This window comes from Corticium candelabrum, chromosome 3 (assembly GCF_963422355.1).
Source record: "Corticium candelabrum chromosome 3, ooCorCand1.1, whole genome shotgun sequence".
In the NCBI taxonomy this organism is placed as follows: domain Eukaryota; kingdom Metazoa; phylum Porifera; class Homoscleromorpha; order Homosclerophorida; family Plakinidae; genus Corticium; species Corticium candelabrum.
Genome location: NC_085087.1, coordinates 4,364,327 through 4,378,743, shown reverse-complemented (window position 1 = coordinate 4,378,743; position 14,417 = coordinate 4,364,327). Strand labels below are relative to the sequence as shown.

The window sequence follows — 14,417 nt, the reverse complement described above, 5'->3', positions numbered from 1 at the left end:
ATAGGTAGGCGGGTGCGTACATACATAAGTAGATTATCATTTCGTTCCGGTGTTTGAAGAGAGTAAGAAGATTCTGGTAAATAGCATTACATGATTCTGTCATCTGCTCTGCCAGATCTTGCTCTTAATATATAGTCAAACAACACTGCATAGCTTGCACATAATACACACACGTGTCAAAATTTACTTAGCAGCGGTCACCTGTACAGCCAGTTTATCTTACTTGCAAGTATGTGACAGCTTCGCCAAAACCACCACTTTGATTTGGGTCTTTCTTTAAGACCGACACAACTCATGTGGGACCACAAGAGGCAATGGTCACACAAAATTGATGCTTATTCATCCAAGTTGTGAAAGCAAACATAACTGTAATGTTTACGTTTCTGCTTGACAACATCTGTAAGTAGCATCATCGGTGAAAAACTTTTGAATTATGTGCAAGTCAACATTGTCGTCAAGGACTGCATCAGAGATGTTTTCTTGCCGAACTTCAATGTCTGATTCATTGATCAGCGTCTTGGGATTTTGTAGTGCAGCAGTTGCTATATTGTCATCAACAAACCATGCTAACACGACTGCAAAGTATGCAAAAGCACCTCGTGAACAAGGTTTTAATTAAGCAAGTAAATGGACATGTGAAGGCCTCTTTCTTTCAATGATGTGTGTAACTTAATGAACGGTTGTACTTTTCTAGACTTTGCTTTCCTCTTCTTAGCTGATAAACCAATCACAGTCAATTCATGGCCTTTTGGACGGCCACGTTTCGAAGAATAGGAGGCATTGAAATACCTAGAAACAGTATCATTTGATTTCCTTGCATCCTTAGCAGTGCATGATATTACAGTATTTCAGTGATTATATGCATCAGGGGTACATGCAGAATAGTCACTCAATAACATTGTTACAGTGAGTAAGGGTATTAGTTCTGTGAGTACTGTACATTGTTTAGGGTACAGTATGATCAATTCATTGCATTGCCAACTTCAACAGTAGGGGGAAGGCAACTAGGAATATAATATTTTCCTTGGGCATCTAATTATGCAGGCAAAACTAGCAGGTATCTCAGGTTTTGAGCCCTTTTCTTCACAACTCAAGCGTGCAAGTTTCACTGATACTCAAAACTCTACACTAGCAATGCTTAATTAACAAGTCAAGTCGGCATTGCACATACACGACCAAAATTAGTTATCTTTTGGAACATGTCATTCAATTCTGTTTTTTTAATTAAATAGTTACTCTGTAGGTAGCTCCATATACAGTCTGTTGATAGGCTGATTGTTGTGTCTAAAAATTTAGTGTAGAACTAGCTGGCATGGTGCTTGCATTTAGTTGCTTGTGAAACTGTTAGATACAGAGTCTACTATCAGATATGCTGATCACTTAATTGACTGAGGTTATTGCCTAGAATTACCTGTGTAAGTAAGCAGAGTATTTGAATCATTGCCTCTGGTTAAAACTCACTTTGGAGATTTTGTAAATTTTGTTTGTCATAGTTAGAGGTAGTTGCTTCGGATGAGAGAGTTTCTGATGGATGTGAGAGTGGTTGTGATTCACTAACTGTAACACTTCTTGGCTCTGTCAATATAAAAAAAACTTTTCATCTGTGGACACAATGTATTAAACAGCATGAATGTTACTTAGCATTCAACAATAAGAGAAGTGTTTTGAGAGCTTACCTTGAACAATGACATTTTCAGTTTGTTTTGTCTGATTTTAGTGAATGATCATCTGCTGCAACACACATAATTGTATGGAACATATTAGCTTAGTTTTTCTTACAATAATATGGTTTGTTGTCTGTGTCGAGAGAAGTATATGTTAATGCATACATGTAGGTATGTGTGCAGTATGTATGTCTGCACAGTATACAAGTATGCATGCCTGTAAAGGGTATATATGTTGTGTGTGTGTGTGTGTGTGTGTGTGTGTGTGTGTGTGTGTGTGTGTGTGTGTGTGTGTGAGAGAGAGAGAGAGAGAGAGAGAGAGACAGGAGAGAGAGAGAGAGAGAGAGAGAGAGACAGGAGAGAGAGGGAGGGAGGGAGGGAGGGAGGGAGAAAGAGAGACATGTGTTGCTATATCAATGTGAGACTTGGTCCGTTACACAACCAAACTTGCAACGCTTAAATACATTCCACATGCGGTGCATTTGATCGATTCTTGGTGTCTCAAGATGGGATAAAATCAAGAATTCAGACAATTTAGAACGAGCGTGTGAAGACCCTATTGCTATGACAATACAGAAACAATGATTGCAATGGCTGGGCCATCTGCTACGCATGAGTGACAATCGTCCCCAAAAACAACTACTTCGCAGCAGACTTAGTAATGCAACAAGACCAACACATGAGCCTAAACAGAGATGGATAGGTGTTGTCACAAGAAACCTCAGATCATTACATATCAGTCTTCGTGATGCTGATGATCGTGCTGCTTGGAGAAGCTATTATGCTGCGTTGCCAAAACCCATAGTGGTATGGTGGAATCAAGGAATCAAGGTGTGTGTGTGTGCGCGCGAGCCTGCGCGCTGGATTTATGTACCACATTTCCTCAAATATTAACACGTAGGTTACTATTATTTCAACCTGATGAGCTCCATGGATGACTATTCAAGCACAGGTTTACTACTTTTCAACATCTGGTATTATGCCTTTCTCTACTCATTTGTTTTCATTTTCCTGTAGATTCCTTCGAATTTCTTTTATCCACTGACAAAGGCTCTGTCGATTTTGTATTTTGCTGCCACATAGTTCAGGGATGATGCTCTACCTTCCTCTACAGTATTCAATTTTTCAGATGTCTTTCTCTTCGTGGACAGTTCTTGGCAATTGGCAAACTGAGCAATGACTGTGAACAATGTTGGATACCGGTTTTTGGCTCCAAGGCATGGGTTACTGTTCAAACATGGATTACTATTATTTCAAACTGATCAGATCCATGGGTTATATTTGAGTACAGCTTATTATTCAAGGAAATATGGTATGTATGTATAGGTTATTGTGTAATAAGCATACTATATGGCTTTTGAAAGCATGTGGGGCATAGTTATCAAGATCTAAAACCCTACTGCTACTAAAAGCCACACAGTACGCTAATCATGCAATAAGTAATTTATACCATGGTGATGTATATGATAAGTGAGAGTGCAATATTAACCGGAACTTCTTGCACACGTGCTCTACAATATGTCATATACTCCATCTAAATAAGCACTTGTGACTGGTTGCACTGTCTTGTGACCATGGTATAAGTGTATAGGTGTGCATGCATGCATGTATGTATGTATAAATGTATGCATGTATGTATAAGACACTGTTGGTTTAGACGCAAAGAAACAGAATCATTTATAGGTTTTGGGTACACCATTGGTTGAGTCTGTAACACCAGTGATTAGATTAAGTAGTGTTTTGTGAGTAGAGTGCTTTGTTGTAAATTTTGTACGTTTTTAGTGGAGTCGCACAGGCTCCTATAATACAAAAGAAAAAATGTACGTATAAGTGTTGTAAAAATATTTTGATATATTGTCTGTTGGTAATATTCTCAGGCTTCATTGTCCTACACACATCTCCAGTGTAGGCCTTGCTTCCCATAGAGAGCAAGTAGACACTACTGTACATAAAAGTGTCTTCACTGAAACCAGTGAACCACCATGATGTAGGTAGGTAGGTAGGTACAGGTAGGTATGTAGGTAGATACACAGGTATGTGTAAATACTGTTAGACAATTACTTGTCAATGGTTTATCAAGATTAAGCAGTAGTTGTAAGTTTTCATCATATTTCTTCCCTTCAGTTGAATTCGTTGGCACCTGAGAATTAAGATATTAGTAGTCTCTCATTCATTCGATCAGTGAGTCAGTCAGCACTGAGACCGTTCTTCTACTGACTTGAACTTTTAGTGTTCTGTACGTAGAAGTTTTATGTCTACTAAATTATTGCCATTCAGTCAGTCAGTTTGCTGTGATTCTACTGACTTGAACTGTCATGGATAATATTTTTAACTTCTAGTGTTTTGTATGTAGAAAAAGCTTGTGTGTAATGATTAGTTTTGTTAGTCAGTCAGTCAGTCAGTCAGTCAGTCAGTCAATCGAGCTAATGACAAGCATTATGAAAGTCGATGATTGACTTTGCATGGACATCATGCGGATTGACTTGGGTCAGATTGAGGAACTGTAAGTGCATCTTTCCTACATGTAGTAATACTTCAGTTAGTCAGCGTGCACACCTAGGAATATCCATGGAGGTCTACTTAAAACAACTCAGGCAGAGGTCAGCGGAGATACTCGGGTTTGATTCCCTAGTGATTTTGAGGGGCTGGTGCCCCTAGCCCATACATGTATCTCCAACAAGAGTATGTAGGTAGGTAGGTATGTAAGTATGTAGATACACAGGTATTCGTAGACGCTGACAGACAACTACCTGTCAAGGTTTTGTCAAGATTAAGCAGTAAGTTGTAAGACCTCATCATGTTTCTCTCCTTCAGTTAAATCTATTGGCACAAAAGAATTAATATGGCTGTATGATGTTAAAGATATGTTTGTATACACGCATGGACGCTAGCAAGATCTTACCACTGATCAGTTCCACTTTTTGTCCATTTTCCCAAGCAGAAACTAACTCTTTCATTACATTCAATCTGCTTGTGAAATTGACTTCTGACACTTCTGGAGCTAAACTAGCAAGTTTGGTAGCAATCTTAGAAGCCTGATGGAATTTTTCAAACTACAACGCAGACACGTGCTAATTTATTATGTAACAGTTGGGAATCACTTTGAAAACACACCTGAGAGTGTACTTTTCTTGATGGTGTTTCAAAGCTAACAATGGTTGGTTTAGCCGGGCTATGATGTGCAATAGATGAAATACTCTGTGGTTAGATTTGTAGTAATCTGAAGACCATCTTCTGCCACAAAGTTCTTTACTGAACATGTTCAATCCGGATCAGATCGAGCTGCCAGTATGTGACAACAAGGCAACCTCATTGACTGCAGCTGCCAAGTCATGCACTGGCATGTTGCGAGAATGACTACTAGTGAACTATATATCGTTGTATACATGGTGCCGTTGGTTGCCATCATTTGCGAGCTGTACCTTTGTCTTCATATTCATCTGTTTGGCAACAAATCTGTAGGCATAAGATGTAAGATACTTCATATAGTTAATCAGTGCTGCATCAGTGATAGAATGATATGCTACAGGACTTTGAGAGTAGACAGGCTTGCTTGATAGTCTCATTCTGATCGAAGCACTCGTAAAATAAGAAAGAACTTGTCAACAAATGTTTCTAGTGATGAGTACCGTGAAATTACTGATTTAACTTTGCATTCAGGGACAACAACCTATTGTTGGTATTATTGAGGAAATTCCCTGTGCTATATATACTTCATCCCCATTGTCCACTGCTTTCTAATAGGGTGCCACTGATCATCAAAATACTTTAACACAATCGGAGGAGCACAATTTTGAAACTGCCTGTACAGATCCAAGTACTTTTTCACTTGGAGCATAGGCCATTTGCTGTACCATTTCAAGGCACATGCTTTGCTGGCCAGAGGTAATGCCCATCTTCTCCATCGTTATCTCTCTTCGAAACGATCGCAATGTGTGGTATAAGCATATCAAAATAGCAGCAGAAGCTAGGGAAACTGGCAGCAAGTACATCCCTCTCTGTCATGTCTTTATCAGCCATTATCACTCTTACAAACTTCCATTCAGGATTGTTTTCTTAGAAATGTTTACTAGACATGAAATTGATGCTTTGGTTTCTTCCAATAACAAAAATGCAGCAGCCACTTAGAATGGCCATTGCCATCTTCTATAAGCATTATATAGAGAGGAAATCTCAATTCAAGCAGCTTGTAAGTCGCATTAATACATAGCAGTTCTGGGTATGCTGCAATCGCCTGTTTCATCTCCTCATTCTGAAAGAAGATGCCTTGCAACACGTTAGTGTCATGCACTGATGACAACATTCACACTAGCTCCTACAAGCAAAACACGACAACGTACAAAAAGTCAACTTCAAGGAAAGCTGTTCACAACAGCCATATTGTACCATGTTTGTCTGTAAGTTGCTTTACAGCTGTATTCAAATCGTTTCTTGTCTTTCCAGCTCTCATACCAGTACTAATATTGCTTAAGTCTTTCAGCAGCACTATGTTTCCTGTCATTTCCGCCAGCTTGTCCTGAATCATCATTTTATTTGCTTTTACTAATTAGTTCTAATAGCTTTTCAGCTTCTTCTTTTGCTTCTAATGGTAGCTTTCTCTAACTGGGCAGTTGTTTGAATAGTTCCTGTACAGGTTTTATAATATTCAAATAATACTATTTAGTATGAATGCAGCTAAATTGAATTTCTGGTATTAATAATTATTAAGCTTATGTGCAGTTTGGTGTGTTTTGCTTATCCTTTGAAGTTTATTTTTCGTTTGTACATGGAATATTTAATTATGCTTTGTTATGGAATTGATCTTAATTAAAGCTTACATTTTGGGGAAATCCTGTTGCTCAATCCTTATGGCTTGCATACCAAACTCAAGTCAGGCAACACTCACAAGTAATGTTTTCTTTGCACTTTGGTACAGAAGTAACAGCATGAGGAAATGTTTGGTGTGTTTTTAAATTGCAGTTATATAAAATTACAAAAAATACTTGTAATACGATATAGAAAATATATGTTTCAGGGTTATTGGTTGAATTTTACAAAACAAATCAACCAAAGGGCTGAAATTGTGCCCAAAAATTGTTGCTATTAATTTTACTGTTGACTAGTTGATATTAAATGTGGTAATTTTCAAATTTACTTAAGAATTGTAGAATATAGAATATCCAAATACATCTACACCACCACTCTGATACAAACTATAGATGTGAGAGGATCTTAGCATTTTTTACCCAGCCCGTGCCTTGCTGTACCTTGAACATACTTCATTAGGCTGAAACGACGTTTTGTCTTTCAACTATTTTGCAAACTGTCCTTGCACCAACTCTTGGTCAACTAACTTGTTTTTTATCTGAATTCTTATATATATATATATATATATATATATATATACTTTTTTATTTTTTATTATTTTTAATACAATATATTATATTTTGATGGCATGCCTAATGCATGCATACGCATAAACATTTAACTATTTTCAACAAATATATATATATATATATATATATATATATATATATATATATATATATTATCACTAACAGTGGGCAGACAAATCACACATACTCGCACATAACATTGTCAACATTACAGATGGCTAGTCTGTCCAAAATCAGTTTAGCATTATACCGCCAAAGACTAAAAGAAAGTTGTTGCAGTAAATGCTGGATAGCTTTAGAGACCGTTGTCTCTGTAGTTAAAACAGTTCTTCTTGCTATAATTTTTAAATATATATATATATATATATGTGTGTGTGTGTGTGTGTGTGTGTGTGTGTGTGTGTGTGTGTGTGTGTGTGTGTGTGTGTGTGTGTGTGTGTGTATATGTGTGTGTGTGTGTGTGTGTGTGTGTGTGTGTGTGTGTGTGTGTGTGTGTGTGTGTGTGTGTGTGTGTGTGTGTGTGTGTGTATACATATATATATATATATATATATATATATATATATATAGGAGTTTGGTCTCCTAGTTCTTTAGAGATTTTTATATAATAACAGTAATTAATAATTACCGTTTCTTTTTCATTTGTTCTTTTTATCTGAGACTACTGTATGTACATTATTTTAGCCTGGGGCCACAATTTGACCCATCACCATGGAAAGGTGTAGAGGTCCTTGGATTTCTAAACAATTGCTAACGCACAAGCTCCACTTACAGATGTAAAACGCTTTCCTTCTCCACGGGCAGCGAATTTTTTGCTTCCGTGTATACAACTGTACGTGATCTCGTAGTACAATATATACGTCAGAAAGAGGACGATTGAGTCGCTTCTGGGCAGCCTCAACAGTTCTACAGTCTCTTCTCTCTAGATTTCGTGTAGGTTGATAATTGATACACCGAAAATCGCTCTAGTAGGTCGGCGAACGAGTTGAATTTCTTGCCAACATACACGACTAAGGAATGAGTAGGACTTTCGTCGCTTTTAGTTACCGTGACATTATCGGTCACGTGGAAATTACAAATCCTCCGCATCTGGGGTCGGTATAGCCTCTCTAGCCACTTTATCTAGCAAACTAGGTCGATGGAATCTGGCGTAGAGAGCTTCGCCGTAGCAAGTGAGATTCGAGTGAAACTCTACAAGGACGTCGTATGGAAAACAAGTCGCAAGGTAACCTGGTTTGTTTACTCTACTACACAGACTACGAGCGTAAAAAAAAACGCCACAATAAGTGGTTGACTGCTTCGCGAGAAGCTCACTCTAGATGGGCTGAATTGACTTCCGGTCTGTCTGTCGGTATGTATCTTTGTACCTATATATGTTTGTTTGTAAGCGTGTGGGGAGTTTGTCAAGCCAAATCAGCAGTGGTTTTTTGAGGGGGACGCGAAAAGTTACAGAAGAATCGCAAAACAAATGAATTCATTCTTCGAGAAGCCAAGCCATGGTCCCATGGGCATGCATGCGTACGACCAACATACATCATCCGCGATCTTCAAGAAATCAATATGTTAGAGAGGTGTAAGTATACTCTATTACTGATGATGAACGATCGACATCGTCTTGCAAGAAAGATTTGTAGGAAACGTTGAAGCTGCTTTCTTCTGGATCCGGTCGCTAGACATGTCACTTCACATTTCCCATGCAGGTTGGAGACGTACACGAGATCGATTTCTAGAGCTAGAGACGAATTCGTTAACGGAACGAAACATGGTAGCAACAGCTCAACGAAAGCATGATAATCGCGTCCACCTCAATATATATAATTAATGCAAGAGCGCTACAGAATTGAGAAATAACGTGGCTAACAAGCGCACTTCGTGCAAGATCTAGAGTTACGCAGCTAGCTGTCATGAATGTGAATTGTAGTGTGTTACTGTGGGACATCGATGATATTTAGTTAAGTATCTTTAATAATTATTTAATCACATCGACGCATCCCTGTGTTTTCAAGAATTGTGCATTCTAGCAATAAGCTAAGGATTGATTAATGATAATGACAATAGATAGACAAAGATTTATTAAAATTTACATTGATATGCACAATAAACACACACACACACACACACACACACACACACACACACACACACACACACACACACACACACACACACACACACACACACACACACAACACACACACACACACACACACACACACACACACACACACACACACACACTAGTAGACACACTGTTTCAATGAAGTCACACGTCTAATCGCCAACCATATTGTATCTAAAGAACTATTTCTGTTGTATTTGCCACAGGGCTCGCGCAAAAAGCAGTTGACGCTGGAGCTAGAAGAAGTGACAAGAATAGCAGACAATGGCAGCGGTATACATCTGTATCTAAGTTGTCAAGTTGTGTACTAAGACTGCTCAAGCACAATGACACTGAATTAGGTCTCTAGGTAGCCTGGAGTCAAGGGCACGTGTAGAAATCGACGAAATTAATTAATTGCCGAGCACAGCGAGGCTTCCAAATCCGGGTCGCACAACAGAAAGAGGCGTGGTGCTATATGGCTCTCCTTCGATATTTAAATTTGTATACATTGGGATACTCGATTCTTGCTAATTTCTCAGTATGGGATATAATTAAACGGGAAATACCTCTGAATAAAATTTCCGTCTGGCTGCTATTTTTTTAGAAAGGAGTAAAAATGCATGTGAACTCATGCAAAAACATAAATTTGATACAACGTTAGTCTAATTAATTTGCTAGCTATTGTAATATTAATAGATATATGCCCGTGCGGAGAACGGGATGGTGGGATAGTATATATATATATATATATATATATATATATATATATATATATATATATATATATATATATATATATATATACCTAAATGTTATCAGAACAGGCAGCATTTTTCATCCGCTCGTGGTTGAGATTCTGGGTCTTGCACAGCTTCTAGCCTTCAAGCAGCGCCGGATCCAGGAATTTTTGAAAGAGGGGTTCACCGTTAGCAGTTATTTAAAGCATTACTAATTTTCTCGTTTCTAATGAAATTATATGAAATTATTGAATCACGCCTATTGGAAAAGAGGGGTTGCAACCCCCTGAACTCTCTTCTGGGTCCGGCCATGCCTTCAAGTGCTCACGATCATAGCACGTTGAGATTCATTTAAACATAATGTTTCAATTAGCCAATTGTTTGTCATTTCCATCAGCAACTCTCTACTAGACTGTGGTGTAGCAATGCTAAAATGATATTAGCTAGATGTAGTTTAGATGATACGGCTAGTTCTTTGTGGGACCTATAACTATAACTATATATATATATATATATATATATATATATATATATATTGTATATAAGTATTGTACTTGACAACCAAGGAATACCGTCAGGAGCTGAATGTCGCCTACAGTCAACTATTCACACGTCCCGTACTTTTATTAGTTTGCATTTACGGTAATTTCCATGACAAGGTTTCAACATGTACTGTCTAGCTAAGGGTGTGAGTTTCGGTAGGCAATCAGAAAACTACGTCGCGACGTGGTACTCACCATCGCGAGGCGCCTACAGATACCGTAAACTAGTTAATTAATTAATAAATTACGGCACATGCGTAAAGTCCTTGTTACCAATGTATGGACGCAATACGCATTCTTGACATAGACTTGTACGTGTGAATGCTGCTGATTAGCTAGAAGAGACCGAAATTCGCTAAGAATCCAACTACTTGACCATTTAGTGTGAACGCACCAACATTGCTACATTTTCTCTAGCTACTACATGTATGTTGTTGTTGTTTTTGTAAGTAGAACTTGCCTTTCTGGAGCTGACAGGATACCCGCATCTTGCGTGCTCGACCTCTCTTAGTCCTGTTTTCCGGGCGAATCTTTCCAGGAACTGGCGGAGTCATCACTGTAGTCAGGAACGTTTGCAATTGTGCATCGCCGTACAACGAGAGCGAAAAATTGAAATAAATTCGTTTGAAGTGACGTCCATCGAACAACTGGCGGCATGGATGGCACAGCTTAGTCAAATTTCATCATATTTTGCAGGTACACGTTGTTTCGTTACTTTGCTATATAGTGATTAATTGTGGCTAGGTAGAGCTTGAGAGTATGTATCACTCTACGTACTTCTAAATTATTTATTTTATGCCAAATTACACACACACACACACACACACACACACACACACACACACACACACACACACACACACACACACACACACACACACACACACACACACACACACACAGCGTATATAGGCTTCAGGGCAGGTGGAAGCAAATGCAGGCCTACTGATCAGATTCAGTGGATCAAGTGGCCTTCTGAACGGCATGACTAAATCACGTGACTTAATTTAGAATTTAAATTTAGAACACCAAACAAATATGTTCTCTCACAAACCCACAAAGTTGAGCTCTAAAACAAATATTGTGTATTAATTATTTTATTTTGACTGGAAGTAAACGGGATTCAGCTTCTGGATCCAAGTCAAATTTTCAAAAGGTTAGTTGTATGGCCTATAGTGCTTGCGGGATCAGCTGGGTCACTTCCGCTGTCTACATGTTTTTCATACTGTAGACGTGTGTGTGTGTGTGTGTGTGTGTGTGTGTGTGTGTGTGTGTGTGTGTGTGTGTGTTGTGTGTGTGTGTGTGTGTGTGTGTGTGTGTGTGTGTGTGAATGACTAATATTTTTATTGCAGCTAACTATATATATATATATATATATATATATATATATATATATATATATATATATAGCTACAGTTTCCCTCTTGAGCGTACACAAAACAACTACAGACAAACATAACTACGTTATGATTGTAAATAAACATTTATCAGAATGTGATGTCTAGAGATTCCTGTGTGACGTCTAGCGTGTACAGTTAATACAGAAACAAACTATGCTCAAATCCAGGGTTTCTCTTCTAGAAAATATCTCTACCACCTGTCACCACGTTATTCTTCCTCAAGGCTATGCGGATGCTCTAGGCCTAACAGTCCTACACGCAGTTCTGTATCGTCAGTCAGAGAATGGCTCCATTCTTGTTGCTCGCGATCCTACGGACGAGTTAACTCTTCAATTGTGGGACACTCAGCAGCTGCATAGTTTTTCTGTGGAGTATTTTCCTCTAATATTTATGAAATTCGAGATAAAAACTGCATTTGACGTTCCTGTTTATCAAAAAACCGTTTTCGAGTTCACGTCTGTCCGAGCAGCCAAGAGAGCTTTTTCCCTAGTTGAGGAGATGGTCAAAGAAACTCGAACTTTAAATGATTTATATCAAAAACGAGAAGTTGGAGCACGTGATGGAAACGGTTTATCCGCCATTTACTACGAGTCAGTCAAGCCTCAAGCGTCTGGCAACTTGATTTCACGTAGAGTATTTCCTTCCCAAATCAATGCAGAAAGGAGAGCTTCCCATCGTCCACATTCTACGCCGGATTTGGCTATTTCGATATCTCCGCTGCCGGAGAGGAGACTGGGGAGTGGAATGTCTTTTCCGCCACCGCGGCGCCTGCATCCTCATATGTCTCGTGCAGTTGGTCACGTGTCACCTGTACAGTCTCGTCCATTGCCGAGACCTCGCCTACATACGACAAGTGTTCCCCCTCGTGACGTCATTCGACCTGGATTTCTAGTGCCCAAGTGATGATTGACGGTTTACACTAGATACTGTATATACATGTAGTTGCATGCTGTACTATAACATGGTTACAACTGTACGTCTTGATTACTACGATAATTAGATATCTGATCTAAGTCGACAACACTAAACCTAAATGCGGCAGAAGTGATCGAAGGTGTAGAAGATACACTTAGATACGCATACGCTCTAACTAATTAGTAAGTTTACAGTAGTGTGTTAGTAGATGGACCTTCAATTGGAATGCAGCGCACGCGCTAATTGTTATCGCTGGTGTTAATTAGCGTGCCAGATGTCAGCAATCCCATGTGCCAGTTAATGTGTCAAGCCCTCTTCTCATGCTCTCGGTGAAGGAGGGTGCCATGGCGGTTCGTGCCTCTTTGGATCATTCCAATTTTGCATTTCTATGCTACTAAAATTGCAAATGTGTCAAATGTTTTAATGTACATTTAATTTTTTACAAACCATAAAGCAAAAATTTGCAATTTTGTTTGAGCAGTGATTCTATTGTTTGATAAGGACATTGTTCAACTTTTGGAAATGTATCTTATTGTCAATTGCTAGATTTTAATGTTTACACAAATTGAAAATTGCAACAGTGGCAGTGGTACCATTTGATCATTCTAATATTGTAACCTAACATCTTCCTCAACACCCCGCCAACACACACACACACACACACACACACACACACACACACACACACACACACACACACACACACACACACACACACACACACACACACACACACACACACACGTTGGTAATGTGTGTGTGAGTATATCATCTGTTGGTAATATTCTCAGGCTTCATTGTCCTACACACATCTCCAGTGTAGGCCTTGCTTCCCATAGAGAGCAAGTAGACACTACTGTACATAAAAGTGTCTTCACTGAAACCAGTGAACCACCATGATGTAGGTAGGTAGGTAGGTACAGGTAGGTATGTAGGTAGATACACAGGTATGTGTAAATACTGTTAGACAATTACTTGTCAATGGTTTATCAAGATTAAGCAGTAGTTGTAAGTTTTCATCATATTTCTTCCCTTCAGTTGAATCCGTTGGCACCTGAGAATTAAGATATTAGTAGTCTCTCATCCATTCGATCAGTGAGTCAGTCAGCACTGAGACCGTTCTTCTACTGACTTGAACTTTTAGTGTTATGTACGTAGAAGTTTTATGTCTACTAAATTATTGCCATTCAGTCAGTCAGTTTGCTGTGATTCTACTGACTTGAACTGTCATGGATAATATTTTTAACTTCTAGTGTTTTGTATGTAGAAAAAGCTTGTGTGTAATGATTAGTTTTGTTAGTCAGTCAGTCAGTCAGTCAGTCAGTCAATCGAACTAATGGCAAGCATTATGAAAGTCGATGATTGACTTTGCATGGACATCATGCGGATTGACTTGGGTCAGATTGAGGAACTGTAAGTGCATCTTTCCTACATGTAGTAATACTTCAGTTAGTCAGCGTGCACACCTAGGAATATCCATGGAGGTCTACTTAAAACAACTCAGGCAGAGGTCAGCGGAGATACTCGGGTTTGATTCCCTAGTGATTTTGAGGGGCTGGTGCCCCTAGCCCATACATGTATCTCCAACAAGAGTATGTAGGTAGGTAGGTATGTAAGTATGTAGATACACAGGTATCCGTAGACGCTGACAGACAATTACCTGTCAAGGTTTTGTCAAGATTA

General features: G+C 38.8%; 1 protein-coding gene across 1 annotated transcript; it reads left to right on the top strand.

The window, feature by feature from the left end:
- Positions 1-10,554: 10,554 nt before the first annotated feature.
- LOC134177343 (uncharacterized) lies at positions 10,555-12,891 on the top strand. Its single transcript, XM_062644118.1, has 2 exons — positions 10,555-11,115; positions 12,001-12,891. Exons 1-2 carry the CDS (start codon positions 11,079-11,081, stop codon positions 12,720-12,722), a joined length of 759 nt encoding a protein of 252 aa, XP_062500102.1. The 5' UTR covers positions 10,555-11,078; the 3' UTR covers positions 12,723-12,891.
- The last annotated feature ends 1,526 nt before the right edge of the window (positions 12,892-14,417 follow it).